Source organism: Apostichopus japonicus, chromosome 7, assembly GCF_037975245.1.
Source record: "Apostichopus japonicus isolate 1M-3 chromosome 7, ASM3797524v1, whole genome shotgun sequence".
NCBI classification, from domain to species: Eukaryota; Metazoa; Echinodermata; class Holothuroidea; order Aspidochirotida; family Stichopodidae; genus Apostichopus; species Apostichopus japonicus.
This window is the reverse complement of record NC_092567.1, coordinates 18,127,858-18,149,288: the sequence shown is the minus strand read 5'-3', so window position 1 is coordinate 18,149,288 and position 21,431 is coordinate 18,127,858. Positions and strand designations below refer to the sequence as shown.

At 36.0% G+C, this 21,431-nt stretch overlaps 1 protein-coding gene across 2 annotated transcripts in view; it reads left to right on the top strand.

The window, feature by feature from the left end:
- LOC139969579 (uncharacterized) overlaps positions 1-21,431 on the top strand; it is a 34,822-nt gene extending 13,391 nt beyond the window's left edge. For both annotated transcript variants that reach the window (XM_071974678.1, XM_071974679.1), the window contains exons 5-7: positions 8,068-8,216; positions 13,247-13,329; positions 14,819-21,431. In XM_071974678.1, coding sequence (XP_071830779.1) covers positions 8,068-8,216; positions 13,247-13,329; positions 14,819-15,011 — 425 coding nt within the window. In that variant the 3' untranslated portion in view covers positions 15,012-21,431. The remainder of the gene's footprint in view (positions 1-8,067; positions 8,217-13,246; positions 13,330-14,818) is intronic.

Genomic DNA, 21,431 nt, shown 5'->3' with positions numbered 1-21,431 from the left:
GATATCACACAGCTTTTATGTTGATTACATGATGGAAGGAAATAATATCCTTAGCTTTTCTTGCTTACCTGTCCCCTCACAACCTCAGAACACTTGTTCTACCCATGCCTAGAGTGAACTGGTAACTGACCTGTACATAGTCAGCCTGGCAGAATTGTTCGCAAAAGATTTTTTTTCCTTTGCTGCTTTAGTGCCATTCATTGAACCTACAGTATTAAACAGGCACCGATTGTTAACAGAAACAACAGTCGTTGGGTGTTGGGCGTTGGGCGTTGGGCGTTGGGTGTGATTGTCGGGTGTGATCGTCGGTAATGTCCATACATGCGCTTGTGTTCTCATGTGCTCATGTTCCATATACATGTGTAGGGCTAATTTGTAAGACTTGTAGTTACTGTATATAAGTCTCCATGACTGTCGAAGAGTTAAAGGTCTACACTAGTATGAAATCACACATTTTGCAGAATACACTGATACAAATAAAAAATGTCAGTTGGATATGCCTCAATAGTATTCCTTTTCCTTTTGATTATTAATCAATTTAAATCATATATTGTTAAGCTTCATATGTATCCTATACTGTAGACCTATATTGAAAATGTAAGGAGTTGGAAAATCCAGAACAGTGAAAAAACTTCCAACCTCCACCGGGTTTCGAACCCAGGCCTCCCGCTTTATATGCAGACACCCTAACCACTAGGCTATGGACGCTGATTGTGTATAGTCTAAGAAATTCAAAACCGGTAAGGAAGGTAGTAATTCCACTGTATAGGCATTTGTCACCTGTATCGAACAATACTAGTTCTGTCTTTGGTGACATATTTTGATATAGGTACAGTATATATTATATAGTTGGCATTGAGTCCTGTCTTACAGTTTTTTGCAGTCAAAACACATCAGAAAACTAAAAGAAAAATATATATGCCAACATGCTGACAGAAAAGCCGTATTAGTACCATATACTGTATGCGTGTGGACAATATTTCTATGCTTCATGCAACGTTACAGATATGGAGGATTGCAACGCATATTGCTCAAATAACTGGTGTTTTAGCTGTTTTATGCATTGAGCCGTTCAATGCCCTCGGCGGTCACAATTATCTAACACTATTCATTGGAGCAGCAATGTTTACCCTTTAGAGACGATATTACTGTAGTTTTGTACTTATGGACTGACGTAGTTTATTATCTGCCCTGCAATTGAAAATCACTGATATGGAAAGAGGGAAAACCCTGAATCTTTGGTAGTTCTAGTTTTTGTATTGTTATCCTGAAAGGATTTAGGCATTCCATTTGTTGGGTGCCTCCTGAGAAAGGATGGTTTTAAAGTACAGTCTCTTAGTTCTAGTCAAATGAACTCCTCACTGTTATGGTACCTGTAGCGCTTTATGGGTGCTTGACTATAGATTTACGTTTACCAATACTCGTTTCTAAAAATAGTCTACCCCTTTTGACTCTTATCAAATTAATGCTGTTTCTGGAATATCCGTCCTTGAAAATGTATTCTGAGTTCTAACGATTGTTACCTGTTCGATCTCATAGGACCGTTTTTCGTTTTACCAACAGTGCGTGTCATTGATATTATTGAGACACAACGGTCGAAATTTGAACTTGTAGGCCTCTGTCTACACATGCATCCAGTACTTGATAAAATATTTGTTAACCTTAATTACCGTATAGATGCGATAGGAAGGCAAATTATACGGGACACAAAAACACTACCGTCATGTTTAGCGTACAGTGGACCGGTACTACTGTATAACAAAACTACAATGGAAAATCAGAATGCCTTGATAAAATATTTGTTAACCTGAATTACCGTTAAGATGCCATAGGAAGGCAAATGTCTTTAAAGGGGGACACAAAAACACTCCCGTCATGTTTAGCGTACAGTGGACCGGTACTACTGTATAACAAAACTACAATGGAAAATCAGAATGTTTCTCATAATCTGAGTATTTTCTTCACTCAGAAAAGTAAGAATAGTCATAGTGAGCAAGAAACATATTCCCTATTGTATGGTTAGTATGTACCACACAACGGTTATTTGCCGTTGCTTTCATTTTTCGTAACGTTGGAAGGACTTTGGTGAAAAACCTGACACGTCACTCGTACACACAGTCCATTTCAAATTGTTTCAGATTTTGCTAGTTTCCGTCAGAAATAATGACTGTGGTTCAAGGAATCACTTTGACTTGTATACTAGAGAGCAAAGACAAAATTCCCCCTACTGGCACACAAGCTGGCAACGTACATGTACGTCGGTTGCATTTTTCGGGGTATTATCATCATTAATCTTGAATATTAAAAAAAAAAAAAAATCTTATTTCTATTGGGCGATTTGGTGGTTCCATCAAACACATCATTATCTACATTAACCCATATTTTTGAACTCCCTCTTATTATTTGGGAACATTAACCTACACTATGTGCCTCAATCATACATTGCTAATATTGATACTACTAATATTGATACAGCAGCTATTGATACATACAGTACAGTACATAACATGTATATATGGTTCAAGGAATCACTTTGACTTGTATACTAGAGAGCAAAGACAAAATTCCCCCTACTGGCACACAAGCTGGCAACGTACATGTACGTCGGTTGCATTTTTCGGGGTATGATCATCATTAATCTTGAATATTAAAAAAAAAAAAATCTTATTTCTATTGGGCGATTTGGTGGTTCCATCAAACACATCATTATCTACATTAACCCATATTTTTGAACTCCCTCTTATTATTTGGGAACATTAACCTACAATATATGCCTCAATCATACATTGCTAATATTGATACTACTAATATTGATACAGCAGCTATTGATACATACAGTACAGTACATAACATGTACAGGTATATACTGTAAGTTATTTCCTTATTAATAACAACTACACAGTCTGAGCAGTGGGAAGCTAAACAAATATATAAATTATAAATATTTTGAGAATTTAGATCTAAAAATAGCCCTTGGGGATTGTCCAGTACTTGATGGATTTGACTAAACCGCTCTCGAAATCCGGCAGCTGTTTCATCACCAGTGCCCGATGCAGTCATTGATCTTGTTCATTCATGCTTGATCTCACATAATGTTCATTGTTTGATCATCTAATCATGAATAAAAGGAAATCAACGTACAGGTTAAACCAGTTAACCTCTTTCACAATAGAACAGGTTTTACCACTTAGTTTATGAATTAGTGTACTGTACATGTGAAATTTTATAGGACACCGGATATACACTTATCTGCTTGGGTGTGTGAGTGTGTGTGTTTTGCAACCTTGTGAAGTGAAAGAGGCTGGTCAATAGTTTAGTTAGATATAAAAGTATAATTGTGAGTCACATGTGCAACTTATTACAAACTGACAAAGCATTTGAAACCTCCTTACCGGTCAAAATGACAGTTTTGAAATTTGTGTGGTTGTGTCATGTGACTACGACTGTGTATGATATTATACTATATACTGTATACATGATTCTTGCCACTCGAGTACGGAATAAAGGATTGAATGATTTATTGGACTGTACAGTATGTAATCCAAGGTATAATTAATGTAGTAATGTATCACAAAGTACCGTGAACAAAATTGAACCAGTCGTTACAATTATTCAGAGAGGTACCAGTACAGAAGAAAGGATCGAATGATTTATTGTATATACTGTACAGTACAGTAAATCGAGGAATAATTAATGTACATAATATGAGTATCACAAAATAACGTTAAAAATTGGAACCGGTCGCTACAATTATATGCAGAGATGTACATATACTGTGCATCGCAGTATTCATACACAAGCTACCTTATTCATTTTTAGTAAATTTAAAAAATAAACCAAGACTTTAAAAGCTACCAAATGGATATAGATTGTACTGTATGTCAGATCTAAGCATTAAATTGTTCCCTACGTACTGTAGCTGTATAAAGCCTTACATTTGGCCTGAGATCTGGCCTGACATCTAGCCTGAAATCAAGCCTGAAATCTAGCCAGACCAGCTTATAATACTGCACATGTACAGTAATGTATATACAGTACATAATTAACTGTTTAATGTTCTTAAACATGAGCACAGAGAGAAAATGATTAAACATGGGGGAAGGAAGTTTGATCATTTTCTCTGTTTACCTTAATAAGTTGTATTGTGATGTGACCACAATCGATCTGTTTGTTACAGTGGCATCAATTTGTTGACAATCGAGATTGCTAAAGACAATATTAAGACATTTTTTGCTCTAAATTTGACGAAACTGTGTTTATACAGTAGGTGACCACTTTACGGGTGAAAATAGTGGGTGGGGTGTACAGTAGATGTGAGCTAATATAACATATCAAACTATCCTTACCACACAGCTCCCATAGCCAACCAAACAGCTCCCATACAGTAACTTACCAAACAGCCCTCATAAAATACCCAAGTCTTGGGTGTATTTGGTTGTTTCTACGCAAAAACTAGAACAGCAGAGAGCTCATTAAAAAGTTATCCTACTACATACTACTAGATGTGCAACCTTGTTCAATTGTGATAGTTCTAGATATGAGTAAGGAATTTGATGCATTTCAGGCAATGGAGAGCCCCAGTTACCCTCCAGTGGCCCCTGGTTCCAAAAAGAAAAAGCCTGTTGAAAACTAAGCTACAGTATCCCCTTTTCACATAAATCCCCCCACCCTCCCCCTCCCAATCCTAGTTCAAGTATTATCCTAAACCATTTCCTGCTGGTTTTTATCCTGATATTAAAAATTGTGTATGATAAATAGCACTGATTGTTTGTGTCATGTGAGTAAAACACTAGAGCTCCTAGAGTTATCATTAATGAATCCAATCAAAACACTGCTGCAGCAATGCACCCTATTTAGTGACCATGTACAAACAAATGTCAGTTTAATGCTGTGAGTAGAAGATGAAGAGCTCTGTTTACACAGAAGAGAGCTGTTAAAGTATGACCTGACTGCTTAGGCATATATGTGTGGTCGGGTTGGAAGTGTGCCCCCAATTATCATAGGGCATGAAAATACGCCATGACTATAGTACTGTGCACTAACTACTGTACATATTACACTGTATGTAGAGTACTGTGAACACATACAGTACTTAATACTGTATGCCGCTGGCTACACTATTAAAGGATATGAAAGTGTTCAAAATCACTCAGTAGGCACGAGTATTGAACGGATAATAGAATGTGTGGGTAGTACAGTAGGTGCAGTACGTATGACCTTCGAATTAGGGACATTTTTTTTTTATTAGTCATCTATCAACCCACATGCAAAAAAAAATATTAGTCAATTCATCATGTGAACATTTATTACATGACCGTTACTTTATTGAATATGTAGTCAATTAAAGTACTTAGGTAAGTGATTATTGCATACATGTGGGGTATATATAAAACTGGTCAATACTGAAACCTGAATGTAGTAGATCTGCATAGTGTGGTCTCACTTTGGGCATGATGCCATATTAAATGTACTGCAGTTTTAGGTTTTGTTGCAAGCTCACAAATTGGACCAGATTCATAATTTAGATATATTCTTTTTGGCAAGTTACATCCTTTATCCAGGTTTCCTTATCCGGTTATTTCTTCAGCTCCTTGACAATGGGTTGTAACCTATAGAATTGTTTTTTTTAAGTTTCAGTAAAGTTACTGTACAGTAGTTGATAGTGAAACCTACTATGTACAGTTCATGCAGTTTATAGAGTCCATTAGCCGTGACTGAGTAGGTTTTTTTTTTTTTCTACTTCTCTTCAAAGATGACACACAGTATTGAGTAAAACAAAGTCACTAACAAAAATTCCCAATCCTCTGCTCTAATAGTTTTGATCGTTTTCGGCAGTGCAGAGCTAACCGTACACTGTACTTTACATGTATACAGAACTTACATGGAAACTGTTTGGTGAGAAAACTTTTAGAATCGATTTGACATCATAAAATTACCCCTAGAGCTAATTAATTAACATTGAAATGCACCGTGGTGGCAATTTTGCATCCTGAGGCCTGTGTTTATATTATTGTAACTGTATGTATAGGGTTGATCAATTACATAATGTCATTTGAGGTATTTTTATGTACAGTGAGATGTACTTCTCTCCTCACTTACATGCCTCCTCACAACCTCAGCACTCTCGTTCTATGAATGAGGTATGTACAGTAAGTACTAAAGGTTCGGTGGGGGTGGCAAGGGGTTGGGGGTGGGGGTGGGAGGGGAATTGTGACCAAGTAGCCAACAGATGCATACATGAAGGTCAGTTGTACTTTCTATAAAATTTGAGCACTAAATTTTGCTACATGTACAGTATGTCCCCCTCCCTCACCTTAGGTACACTCACAGAGGCTTCACTATTGTGAAATAATTTGAGGATGGCACTTAAACTTTAAATACATCTTGAAGTGTGAACATGGGTGACCAATATTTGACTTTCTAGCATATTGTATTCCATGATATATGATATATTATATGTGATATCTGATATCTGATATGATATATGATATATGATAATATGATACATGATACATGACACATATATTATATATGATATATTACAGATTACAGATTATATATATTTATTTTGTATATATCGTATATTGAATATATTGTATTTGTATACCCGCACAATAATTCCCTACTGTAAGTTGGAGAATGGGAATTGCTTACAGTACTAACTATTACTATATTAAGTACTATATAAGTCAATTGGCTGTGATTTAGTCTAACTGCATCCATTTCTGTCGACCTGGCAAATTAAAATACAACATCTTAATTGTGCCAAGTCTTCACCGTTCTGGCCTGGCGCTTCACTATGAACAACAGAACATGACAATGTTTAAAACCTTCATCGACCAAACATATGAACTGAATTGTAAAGAAGAGTATTTCATCTTCAACATAAAATTAAACACCCAAATTATGCAAAATGCTTGTTTTTAAGCAAAGAACTGTGACTTGCTCACCCCCATGCCAATTATATCAACGTAATTTTAGGCAAGGTATGTTACATAAGATCTGCTCTTAAGTCCCCTTGGGGGATTGGAGGGGGGGGTAAGGGAAATTGGTAGTACTGATGAACGGTAGTAACTGTGCTAATTGAATTAAAGTTAAACGGCAAGACACTGTGATCGGTACATGTATCTGTCTTCTTTTGTTTAATATTACTGACGTTTGGCAAAGAGCCAAAGAGCGTAATAAATTTTGTCTATAATCGCAGGTGTACCTGTATGTAACAGTTAGCTCTTGATAGTAGAGGGCGGTGGTTCGAAGGAGGGGAGTAGAATGATGGAATATATCGTAGTGTGAGAAGTTTAAACTTGCCTGCAGCATTTCTACAGGGGTATCAGCATTGGACGCCAAATATGCTAGATTTCAAATAATGGTCACTCATTTGTTTAAAATTTTCCAAAATATTTTCATCGCTATCCTCCTGAAAGCAAATTTATCTAGCACAGGGGTTTTGTACTGTCTAAACTTTGACACAGTGTCTCAATAAATAATCTCACTTGTCCCAAAGGGCGTCCCATAATTCTCTTAATGAAAGGATCTTACAAGTTTGAACACATGTATGTACTGTAGAATTGTTAGGGGGCTCTACTGATAACTTTGGAAACATGGATTAGTAAAAATATGAAAATAATTCAATAGGAGGAAATAGCACACTGTACAGTATTTCAAATTTCCATTTTTTGAACCTGTGCTGCAAGAGACAATATTCGATAGCTAACGATTACAGAGGGCTAAAATGTTGAAATTAATAATAAATAATAATTTATATTATAAAGCGTAAAATCCACAATTAGTGCTCTAAAACGCTATGTAACAGTTAAACAAAATATATGACACATAATATTAGTAAAACTGCAGAATAAAATACAGTATAGATGAGTATGAAGAATTAAAAGCATGCACGTTTGAGTGTGTTGGAGTACTGCACATGAATAGAGTTGAATATGTATGTTCGAATTTTGAGGGTATCGACTTTTCATTCAATATCTCTTTCGCAATAATGACACATCCCTCATTTATTTCTGGTAAATTGAACATGTATTCTTTACAGTATGTCTTCTTTTTTTGCAGTTTTGATTACGTACGCCATGCACGATGAACCAAAGGCCGTGGATCTCGGGTTGCATCTTAATTTCCACGGCTTCGAGGTGATTCTGGACAATCCGGCAAGTCTCTCCGAGCAGGAGCGCAAGAGAAAGTGCAAGAGTATATTCAAAAAGGTAAATTTAAAAAAAAAAAAACGCTCGCTGCAAAATACAAACACCACAAGTGCAAAAATACTGTACTTCAACGTAAAACTAGTGTTTCCCCTGACATGGCTAATGTTGGCTGTTATATCTGAACCCAGTTGGGCAAAGCAGGGACTGCAACCAATCATGAGAGGATTAAGGGCTTAAGAAGAGAAAAACTCTGAAGAATGTAACAATGGGGGATAATTAGTACTGGAGGTGAAAAAGAAAGGCAAGAGAAATAGGAAGAAAAACCTGTGAATGTGATCGGAAAAGATAGAGAAGCAAGAGGATGAAGGAGGGTGGTTGGTGGGAGGGGGAGGGGGAGGGGAGGGGAAGAAAAGTGGGTTTAAAATCTTGTTACTGATAGACCTGAGTTCACTTGATTACAAGGCATACATTAATAGCCATGTAATGGAGATAGTGAAAAGCTTTTGAGCAGTAAATGTCCATCCCAGGACGGCCGGTGAATTTTAAAGGCAAAATGACAGGACAAAAGTGTGAAACGTCCTTTCCTTATCGTTCTGAAACCTACCGCCGACTTCCTTTGACATTGAGGGTTTCAATAACTTTTACTATCCAGTGAATTTGACTGAGCAGAGAATGTCACCATCTCCAGGAAATGACTTGTAAACTTGCGAGTTTAGAGGTTAGCTGCCGACAAGGTCTGTTTCAGAATCGTATTCAGACAAAAGCCAAATCTAGGGCCGTATTTAGAAAAAGGAACCAGTTTATAGCTAGTTTCAAAACCGGACACTTTTTTTGATAACCAAAACTAAACTCGATTGCTTTTGAGAAACGAAAGTGATGAAGTCGGTTTTGACATTATATTTTCAAAAAGTTATGATTAACGTCTAGTGTGATAGCTCTACCATTGAAATATGTTTTGAATGACATTTTGGAAAACATTGAAAGACTTCTCTTCTTCTGTTTTTTACTTTATTGGAAAGAGTATAAAAAATGGTAAACTTTAATGGTGTTATTTTTATGGATTTTGTTGTATATTAAACAACGCTGCGTGAAGCATTTGTTTCAGTCAATGAGGTACAGTACAATCATTAACTACTGTCAGGGGTCTCTTCAGTATTTTATTAACAGAGGGCGCTCTGATAGGGGCCCGTATGTGCATCATCTGCGCTGTACTACCGTTCACTAGCAACGTGTGAACACACCGCGATGAACTGGCATACTTGACGCGCTGGGTTATTGACTACTTTATGCGTTACTTGGTGTTAGAAGAAAATAGAGATTTTTAAAGGTGCTCAAAAATAGGTGCTCAAAAATAGCTAACTTTGAAGAAAAAGTTTCAAAATTGCAACTAGCGATCAACTCATGGTACCGTTATGATCTGTAGTCGAAGACTGCAGCTCGTCAAGTTTTCGTGGATGTATTTGCAGGGCCAGTGTGACAGCGCCCTCTGTTGTTATTCGCATGGCTAGAGTACCCCATTGTGATCATGTCATTGTTCTAGCGCTAATGAGACTATTCGTCGACTGATAACCGGTCTACTCTTGTGTTTTTCTAAAGCATCTCCATTATATAGATCTCCCACCTAATAACCATTGAAAAGATGTTTGCACACTCTTTGCCAACTGTGGGTGAACACTTTGTGCATTAAGGCGTGGAATCCAATCTGTTGTCTATCATTTGTCGCCTTATACCGCAACCACTGGAGTGCCCCCCCCCTCTTACGGGGTGCGTTTACTTCATTGATAAGAAACACTGATCTATTCAGATTGTAGCAAAACGAACACAAACATGAAAAAAAACCTACTGCTGATTTATATAGTTTTATATTTTATGTACATATATTTCACGATATCTGTGAAGCTTGTATCCTTAGCTGAAAATATTTTTTACTAGTGTATAGGCCTGTTTTAATGTTGATAGTCTTCATGAAAAATACAGCTTGTTATTTATAGATCAGGTAGAGATTCATTGTCCTCGAAAACTGTGCACAGATATTTTCTTCCGCCTTCAGCAGTTTATAGTTTATGGTTTATAGACTTGGTTAATACCGCATGAGACGGTCTGCATTTCAATTTTATAGTGTACTTTGCCAACGTGGTACACCGCACAGCACAGTACAGCAATCAACATTTTTCCAAGAATCTGTTTAGTGGTTTGGCTATCTTTAATTGTTTCAATCTCTTTATACATCACCAATTTTAATCAGGCTACTTGATTCAGGATGACAAAGCAAATAGCTTTAAAAAAAGATATAAAAGAATATTGAAAGAATGTGTAAAATGTATGGAAGCTTGTACTAGCCATTATAACAGCCGTTACAACAGTTATAATGTTTTATTTGTGAACATAGATCCTACCCATTGCATATGGCACTTCATTTGCACTTCAACTTAATTTTCCCAGACGTATACTGTACTTGTTAGAGATTTGCGGTATTTGTATATGGAAGCTCATATAGCTCATATAGCTCATAAGGACCATACATGACACGATGTTGTAATAATATACATAGCGAATGTCTGTTTGTGACGTCATTATAAATTAAAAGGGTATTAAGACAGCCGGGTATGGAATCTATACAACAATAGCCTTGATGAATTTTAAATGTAGTAATAAACAGACTTGACCATAGATCCTATCCGTTGCATACATATACTGTATATGGCACTTCAACTTTCCCATGCCCAATGTACTGGGTAGTTTATGCAGGGTGTTTGTGAATGGGGGTGTATTCAGGGTTTGTGGAGGGTGTTAGTGTATGATACATGGAGGGTGTATGCAGCGTTTTTATGTATGGTAGTGTATGCAAGGTGTATGCAGGGTGTTAGTGTATGCAGGGTGTTAGTGTCTGCAGCATGTATGCAGGATGTTAGTGTATACTGTACGCAGGGTGTTTGTGTATGCGGTAGCATATGCAGGGTGTATACAGGGTGTTAGTGTGTACAGGGTGTTAGTACAGGTATATGGTGGTGTATGCAGGGTGTTAATGTCTGCAGCATGTATGCAAGATGGTAGTGTATGCAGGGTGTTTGTGTATGTGGTAGTGTATGCAGGGTGTCTACAGGGTGTTAGTGTGTGCAGGGTGTTAGTGTATAGTGAAGTGTGCAGGGTGTTAGTGTATGGTGGTCTATGCAGGGTGTTAGTATATGCAAGGTGTATGCAGGGAGCTCCCTGGGTGTTTAGAACCTCATAATTCGATACACGTCAAACTTTTGCATAAATAGACGCAAAGCACGATTATTGTGATGACGTTGTTAAACATTGTTCTCAATTCACATCAGTCAAACAGACTGACTGTACGGTTAACTCGTAAGTACGTGCAGAGCAGACCCTGGTATGAAACTAAAAGGTATATATTGCATTTTCAAAATGTATACATGGCAATATTTAAGAACTTCCTCAGTTTCAGATTTATTCCCATTTCCATTTTCAGGGTTCATGCATCAATAAAGACATTTGAGAAGGATAATTAGACAAACTTGACAATAAACATCAAATTATGAGTAAAATCTTTAAAAATAAGTGAAATCACAATCTCACGTCTGTGCAGAATTAAGTATGTTTAACAAAAAAAAGTTAATGTTCGATATACTGTAGGTCTTGCCGCAAAGTCTTTTCTGTTGTCAAAGATAGGCCGCTACATCAAGAAGATAATGACATGCACTGTAAAAATTCATATTTAATAATGCCTTTCTTTCAGACTTTATTTCGTTAATAGATATTGTATGTATTCCTATGGACAGTGAGTTTATATGTATATGCAAACATCACACAAAGAAACTCACCACTGGCTTTGCGAGTAAAGTCCTTGGCATTGTTTGATTGATGACTTTAAGTCAAACAAAATCATTTACTCTTCCACCCGACGACGACGACGTACTTTGGACACTGCGCGGTGTATTGCTGTACATGTTAACTTCTTTGCTATATCCTGTAGAGATATATATGGCTATCTGTCTTGCAAAATGCAAACAAACTCTGGAGAGCGTTTGAACAGACATAAAAAATTCCTGGAAATAAATTAAGTGCCTTGAGTGCTGGGGTGCACCAGGACAAGTTTACAGAAATTAGCAATCAAGATATTTTCATTTATCTTGAAGACAAGACCGCCAACATTGAATGTCTCAGACAAGGTCCTATAAATCAAATGTTCAGGGTTTTTTCTCGGCAGCATTGAGAAGTTGCTAAAAGAGTTTCATGAAAATACTCGGCAGTCTCTCATGCAAATTGAAATTGTTAGGGTTCCTTTAAAGCAAATATCTTGTGTTTGATCAACAAGTTTGTGCAAACCTCGGAAAGCTCTAGACCTGTGGGTTTCAAAATCATTGTTTCTGGAAATACCCTGCGAACCACCGAAATTTCTGGTGATCTATTTTGGGGACAAATCTCATGCTGTAGTGGTTTTATGGTGCTTTGTTTTAGTAATACACCAAAATTGCTATACAAATGCCACATGTGTATATAATGTGTACACAGCACCATAGTATTTCCAATGAATTTACTTCGCTGCTCCTCGCTTACCTGTCTCCTCACAACCTTAGCACCCATTCTACCGTGCCCTACAAATGTCCTGGTAGCCTTTTAACACTTCTGTGTTGCGTGTATAGCACCATATTATTACCAATGATTTTATGCGAAACAGAAGTGGTAAAGTTATAGTATAGTAGCTCAAAAACTTCAAAATATCAATACTAAAACTATTCCTTGAATCTTGCAATCTAGAGTGTAAGAACAAAAACTCAAACAAACAGCACTTGTAGTAAATTGCATTTGAATATAATGTAGAGCTCTACTTCAATATATTTCACCCGAAAATAAAAAGATCAATTAAAAAAATGTGAAATTGATTCTCAGACACGTTTTGTTCTTTTTATGTAATAACTTTGACCATTTGAAGTTGACTTAGTTTGAATATTCTTTTGATTTTGTTTTTTTTATTTGCATATAGGCTTCAGCCTTAGTTTTTGTCTATTATGTAATACTTTGACCATTTGAAGTTGATTTAGTTTGAATATTCTTTTGAATTATGCTTTTTCTCTTTCTTCTCGTAGGCTTCAGCCGTAGTTGTTGTCTATTCCAGCTATTACAGACAAGAAATACTGGCGAAACCTAAACAAAACAAGAGAAATACAAGGTAAGGCGGCATTGTCGAATAGCCAAACCAGTGTGTAAAAGTTTAGAAACACAGGGTTACATATTGAATGCATAGAGACAGGTTAAGCTGTCTATTAAATATCGAGAAAGTTTGAGTTTGAGTATATTGTCCACACGAATAAGAGAGGAGTAGTACAGAGTCAAGATAAAACAAGGTGGTGGAGGAGGACTGAAAAAAGCATTAGCTCGTACGAGCAGTCCCCCTTAAAGGCATTGAAGACTTGCCCCAAACCGCCTGCTGGGCTCTGAAAACTTTCTGTTGCTTGCAAGTGAAGTTTTTCTCTTGTTGCTACAAAATGCAGACAGTAATGAAACGTGATACCTTGTTATCTTTAGCTGGACCTGAGATGACCATCACTATATCGTTTGTACACTTTGCTGTGGGTATTGACCGCAGCTGTATGTACTGACTGTACACTAGTGTCTTATTACCGACGGTAGTAAGTTGTGTGTATTTTCTGGGATCGATGGTGGTGTCTTACACTTCTGTTACACCTTATTAGAAACCAGGTCAGATTACCGGCATTAGACGTTTCTTTTTGCGCGAGTCTTCACTCCCTTTAAACAGTTAAACAGTACAGATAAACACAATACAACAATAGCGGAAAAGAACAAAGAAGGTAATTAACAACTTACAAGTGATAATGATTTACAAAGAACAAAGATAATTAACAGCTTACAAGCAATTATGATTTAGAAGGTGATCCTTTAACCTTTTTTGAAAGGAGAAGATACTATGTACATTTTTATTTTATATAGTTATCTAGTAAATTCCAAAGTTTAACGCCACTGTTTAAAAAAAATCGATGGGGAATATCATTGCAAGAAAGATTTGCACAAAAATCGTGAGATGTCCTTGTGCTATAAGAACGGAATTTGTTGTTTATAACTTAAAAAACTATCAAACTTAAGCGCTAAGAGCCTCCTTCATATACTTGAACATGAAAACAGCCACTTGTCAATTGTAGATTATCAAAAATATTAAGAATCCTTTTAGTGAAGAAAAGGGATTTGGTTGGTGCTAGATAATCAAGTCATGACTCAAGTTAAGAAATCAAATGAGAGAAATACAACGACTCCAGGGAAGTATGAGGGAGGTTTCTTCATCTAGAGATAAAATACAAGACTCAACTCAACAAACATGACTTGTGTCAGATTAAAACCGCCGGTTTGACAGCTGGACCTCCTCGTCCGTGAGATGTCGCTACTCGATACAATTATGCAATTTACTTGTCAACAGCCTTGGAACCTTCAAGAAAAAATCGAAAAACTTACCTGTACCAACTTTCATTGATGTATATTTTTTTTTCTGCTGTTTCTGCAAAGCGCCATGAGCACCTTCGGGCGGATACTGGCGCTATACAAATTGTCCAATATTATTATTATTATTAAAAATGGAAAATGAATATGCCGAGTATTCATATCGGTCAATTCTTCATGTAATAATACCTGTCTTCCTTATTCCTCAGATACATCTACAGTCTCATGAAAGAGGAACACGAGAAGAAAGGAGGGAACCTGAGGAGCGTCTTCTACCCCATGTACAAGGTACAGACGGGTAACAAGATACCCCGGATATTCAACAATCTACCCCAACACCAGACAGCCAAGGATGTACACGGATTGCTCTTCCGTCAGGTCCAGCCGCCTGGATCTGCATGAGCGACATTTCTAACAACAATTTAAGAACGAGAGGTACTTGTAGGGCTGTTGGAGGTACTATACCGACCAGTCGGCGTTGAACCATTCAAGACCATTCCAAATGCAGAGGATGAAGAAGAAGGGAAAAAATAAGAAAGTATTGATTTAGTTGCTATTAAAACCTTTTGGGTATTACTGGGTAATGTTATCGAGTTCATTGAATAGGGAAGAAGACACCAAAAAGTCAAAGGCCACTGTGTCCAGTTTTTGAATTACAGCAAAGCTATTCACCATGGAACAAGACATGTGGAGGGTGCACTCATGTTAATGCCACAATCATTTACATCAATGACGGTTATAGGAGTCATAAAACATAATGCTCTTGTCACTGTTGTATGCATGTGATTAGGGAATGCTACATGCAGAATATTGACTTGAGATTCAAAATACTTGTGTAAGCATCTCAGTGCTCTGAATATTCATGATTGTAAGCTTCTCAGTGCTCTGAATATTCATGATTGTAAACTTCTCTGCTCTGAATATTCATAATTGTAAACTTCTCAGTGCTCTGAATATTCATGATTGTAAACTTCTCAGTGCTCTGAATATTCATGATTTTTTTGGAGAGGAACAAAGAGAGTTGTTTATGGTGTTGTATTCGATGCAGTACGTTTTTTCTTATCGGACTATCTCATAAAGATTCCCCCTTGAATGGAATTCAATGGAATATTTCCCAAACTTTCATGAGTATCTGGAAAGTTCTTACGAAGGATTGCGGCCCACTGGTCTAGAGCTTTTCATTCTAATGTAGTGTTTGAAGAAACACAGTCCAATCAATAAAGATAATTATTTAATTAATTTTTTTTTATGACAGTAAATGATAATTTATGGCATAGTATGTTCAGGGGGGGGGGAGGGAGGGGGGAGGGAGGGGTAAAATAGACTGTACATATTTGGAGAGTTACTTTATAAATATTGTCGAATCAGAAGGAAAGAAATCCGAGGTATAAAAATTTGTCTGCTACATACATGATCACAGATATTTACAGTATAAGAGCGGTTCTAAAACTGTCAGAATTTGATTTTCTGACAATCGAGTCCAAATTTTTATCTATGAATATAAACTCAACACAACTTTTTTGTTGTGAAAATTTTTTGGCTGTACAAATAATATTAGATCAGATTATCACACAACAAAAGCAATTTTCATCAGACCAATTCTGACCGATTCTGTAGCTAAGAAAGTTTACACTAAAAATAATTTATGATACGATATGGAGAAGAACTGTGAAAAAGGAAAATGTTACCTCATTCGTGTTGGTGTTGTTGGTACGATCAAATTAATGTTCGATTTATTCCTATTACATTGTATATTTATGTAACACAAAAGAATGCCACATGCAACGAAAGATACCTTCCTCATTAAGTAGAAATGTTTTTACATTTTTTTTGTATTTAGGTTAGTCTTGCTTTCATCCATCAGTCACAACTTTCTATCGAGAGAATAGGTGTCATTCAAAATTGTCTCATTCTCGTCTTGAAGGTGGTATATATGTCGAATCCACCCACAGGATTACTTTCAAGTTAAAATACATTGACCTAAATTTGTTATGCAGGAGTCATATATGTTAACCTGCATGCTACCTACATGCAACCTACATCGGTATACGCGTACACTGAATGTTATAACCACGTGGTAAAATACCTATGTTACCTATGCAAGCATGTTGTAGGTTGCGCTTGCATAGGTAACATTCAAGGTATTTACCACATGGATTTAGCATTCGACGTAAAGCAGTGACGAACGGAATCGCCAAATGGGCTTAAACTGTCGCAAACTTTCAAATCACGTTTGAACAAGATTATGGTCATTACAGTAGGAAGCTGTCTGGCTTGTTATGATAACAATCAAATTATTAACAAATGCTTGTACTTTTGTGAGTTTTTACCGTTTTTATTGTTTCATGCTTTAGTGCATTTTGCTTTAAATGAGGGTTAAAAATTCCCCCGTTTTTTTTTTTTTTTTTTTTTTTTTTAATGGTTGGAATAACAGAATTTTTTCCCCCGTTTTTGTATTGATGGAAAGTGAAGGAAAGCTGCAATTTAGCACATTTTACCTTCAAAACTGTAAAATACAGGTTTTGGATAAATGTTCCAAACGGTGTTTTTATTGTAGTCGTGATAATGAAAACATGCTGCAATCTTCTGATGGAATGCAAAGGTCTTGATACTGAGCATGCTCAGTGCCATGCATTTATGAACAGAGGAAGGGTAGGACATTGGATAACCCGATTACTTCACCTGATGTCGGTTTTGTCTTTGTCGATAGAATGTTACATTTGTTGCGTCTTTGCAAGTAATACAAGGTGACATAAACCGAGCAAGACAACCTTCACTGAATTTCCTTCAACTGACACGAAAGTAAGTTTTGCTTCGCTTGTTAGGTGCTGTTATAAACAGGTGTATGAATCTTGCAGGCAACGCAAAACTGAAATCTAATGGCTTGGAAGTTGCTTTTTTTTCTATCCATTAAACAACTACCACAGTCAAATTGGCACATTCAACTCTTGGGAAATATCAAGAAAATTGTCATTCTTTGGTTTCATCAAGTGGAACCAATTTTTTTTTTTTTTGGTCTTTTATAATTTAGAGTATGTTTTGTATAAGAAGAAAATATATGTATTTTGATTTTATAGTTTTGCTTCAAAACAAGAAGAAAATGAGTTGAAATTGTTCTGATAATATTTCTAAATTTACTGTCCAGCTGAATCTTTTTTAAAAATTTTCAAGTGCATTTTTGCATACTAAAATTTAAGGTATTTGTTCTTGTTTTTTACATCTTTTCAACAGTTGCATAGTCTATTAGCAATATTGTTTTTCTGTTTCAATTCTCATCAATATTTTAAAAGAGTCAAAGTTATTCATCATTCTGGTTTTCATCACAGTAAACTCTTGATTGTGCAAAATTTCACTAAAAATTACTCTCTTGTTTTTTGGTAAAATTCTTGTTTTTTCTTTCTTCATCTTTTGTTTCCCTTCTCTCTTTGCACATTTAAATTTCATGAATATTTATTTCTTTAATTAATAGTATTCACATGGTCGATCTGGTATAGGTGTCTTTCATATTTCACAATTGTATTGAAACTATTACCCTATGTTAATCATTGCAGAATTGCACACTAATTTAAGCACTGTTTGTTTTTTGGATTTACCTTAATTCTGACAGGTGCATCATCATATTATTAATCCTCCCAGGTGGTGGTGGATGAAAGACATTTTTTTTAGGTCTTAAAATTGCTTTAACTGTCTCTAAAAATCAATTTTGCATTTCTTTGAATTCTCTTGCACATTGTCTTTGTAGAATGTATTCTTTTATTTTTTTTGTGGCTTTTTCATGTACTCGGAGATATGATCAGATACCTCTCTGTATGTGAAGGTTAGTTTTCAATTTTATCATTTTGTGATATGATGCTCATTTTAAGGTGAGATGTCTACAATTTCTCTGAAGCATGTCAAAGATGGTTGGTTGTTATAAGTAATTTCCCAGCTAACTCTATCCCAGAATTGAGGGTTCCATTGGCCCATGTTGGTGGTGGGGGGGGGCAGTGGAGGGGGTCTGTGAAAGTTTGGGAGCCTGTGAGCGCAGATAGGTGCACAGGGGGTCTGCATGAAATGATAGGACCTGTGAAAGCTCAAGGTGCCCAGTTGACATCTTACAGAAATGCATATGTTGTCCAGACAGTCAGAATCTTTGGAATTTTGAAAGTAAATCACACCAAGACTTTCATAACTTCATTACTTGTGAGTGTCATTGGTGATATGCCCTATGTCTGGGCACAGGGAGTAGGTTGCAGTAGTGGGGAGGGGGAGGAGGGGGAGGGGTCTCTGATGTCATGGAAGCAAATGCTCTTCAAAGGCTTCTCATTCATGTTATAATCTATTTTGTTGATTTAATTTTCATAAAAAAATATTGACCGTTTTTGTCTTTCTCTCTTAATTTTGGGGCAATATATTGAATTTTAGAATGTTTTCACAACCTTTTGATGAAGCAGATGCCTGCTGAGACCAAAGGGGAAAAAAAGAAGAAAATGCCTACTTAAATTTGTTAAACTGGCATCACACAAGTATAGTATCTCTCATTCATAATATGATCTGTGTTGTGTTTTCATTTCATTCAGATTGAAAGCAATGTTTCGATGATGATGTACACTCCCAAAATCAGTGAACGTTTGTCTATCGTAGAAATCTAAACCACCAAAGAAAGAAAAAAAAAATGAAAAGGAGAACTTGTCATATTGAATTTGAAGTTAAGAGATTGATAGCCGACCGAGGAAAAAACTAACCATTCAAGCGTTTCAATTAAATTTGGCTTGGTGTTTCATAAGGAATAATTGTCATCTTTCACTCTGTTATCTAACGATGTCTTAATAGTGTACGCACTTTTTTCGAAGGTTTCAAATATGGAGATTAATTGTAGTAATATTGAAATGCATTAAGATTGTATATATTATAAATATACAGTAATCATGACAGGAAATATTTTCTATGAAGAAAAGTTTGATTTAGTGAACCGTAAGGGTTTTATTGAGGTCTCAATTTAATTAAAGGAAAGTAAATCTGCACATATTATGTTTTTTTTTTCACAATGTCTTTCACTTAACTCATTGAAAATCTGCACTTTATGATTTGTGTTAATTTTTACATGTCGTATATTTGGATCTGTTAAAATGGAAGAGTATTTTGGCCGTCAGTTAAATTTTTTTCGTTTCGCGGAACACTTTGCCAATGCAATTGAGAGTCGACAGTAATTTCTGAAATAACAAAAAAAATGATTCCGAGGGGTATGCATGTTAAACATTTACCTCTTCCAAACAAACAAAAATGAGAAAAGTCATCAAAGATGTCAAAATTATCGCAAAATAATATGTTTTGTGTCAATTTAAGCCCAAAGGGAAAATACTCATTTCAAAAATGTTTACAGGACAAAAAAAGGAGAAGTTATATTGTATTTGAAGTAAGAAGTTGAGAGTAAGCCAAGTCAAAGTGACCATTCAAGTGTTTCAAGTAAATTAGCTTTGTGTTTTTCAAGTGTTTGATTAGTCTGACCAATGTAGACATAGTCATGGAGCTCTTTCTTTTAAAAATGTATTTTCTTGGCAGATTGAGGTGTAAGCTGTTTGTTTGAAGATTTTTTCTCAACAGACTGAAATCCCATTTTTGATTCTTATAACCTAAGTGCTTGTTTTTAAGCATTTTGTGATGCGCTTGAAATTTTCAGCTTGTCGGCCATTATTAATGTACGTCATTGTGAACTTTTTTTTCTTGGTGCATGGTAGTTTGCATATTTAATTCTTATTGTAATTAATATTGAGGGTTCTTTTATGATACAATCTATATATATTAAATCAATGATGGTGATGAATGTCAGGGGGTCATTATGGAGATAATTGAACCCCTTTTCTCTGATTTTAATGGTGGTGGTGGTTTCATGGTTCTTGCATCATGAGAGGGTGAGATCATAATTTAAACTACCCCCCTTCCCTATCCCCTTCCGTACCCCATCCGACCTCAACCATTTGTAATGATTTTCATTTTGTAAAAGTCATGATAGTGTTTTGCATATCCCTATGTGTTGTACATTGCATATATGGCCTTTACATGGGGGCGCCATACATGAACACATGAAGATATAGTATGTGATCTGTTACTACAGTTCTAACTGTCAAAGTTTTATGATTCTGAGTAATTTTTTAGATGACTAGAGGTGTAACATTGAATTCCAATTGGTGTTGGTGGTTTACCTAAACCCTTTACTAGAAAACATACTACGGTAACTTTGTGAAGGTTTTGGCACAAAACGATTTTTTGTTTTTTTAATTGTCTGTTTTGCTCCTTGTATGTAAATCAAATGCTAAAATGAGAGAGGGAAGAAGTATAAACTTTGTTAGATGCAAAGTTGGCATCAGTACTTATTCACCAGATAAAAGTTTGTGTGGCAAAAAAACAAGAAGGCACAAAAACATCCAAGAGTTTTGTTTCCATTGGAAAATACTACAAAGTTTATAACTAAGCTCATACTGTTGCTTTAAGTTAAAGTAGAGGTAAAGTGGCCTTCAGGCTCACACAGACAAATGGTCTAAACAGTGTTAAACAGAGCCTCCTATATAAACTGTTGAGAGGACCACCCATGCCCTTTAATCACATGAAAGGGATCCACTTTTATTGTGTAATGTAAGAATCGCCCATGCCTTCTAAGGAGAGAATTAAGATGAACAAACTTTATGATCCTTTCTTGGGATCGCCCGTGCCCTTTTACGTGTATGAAGCTTCTTAAGGTTGATAGTTTTTTTAAATTCTGTGTATACGATGATCTCTCGATCATTAAATGTTATTCATTAATGACATTCATTTGCAAAATAAACGAATGGTGAATGGAAGATA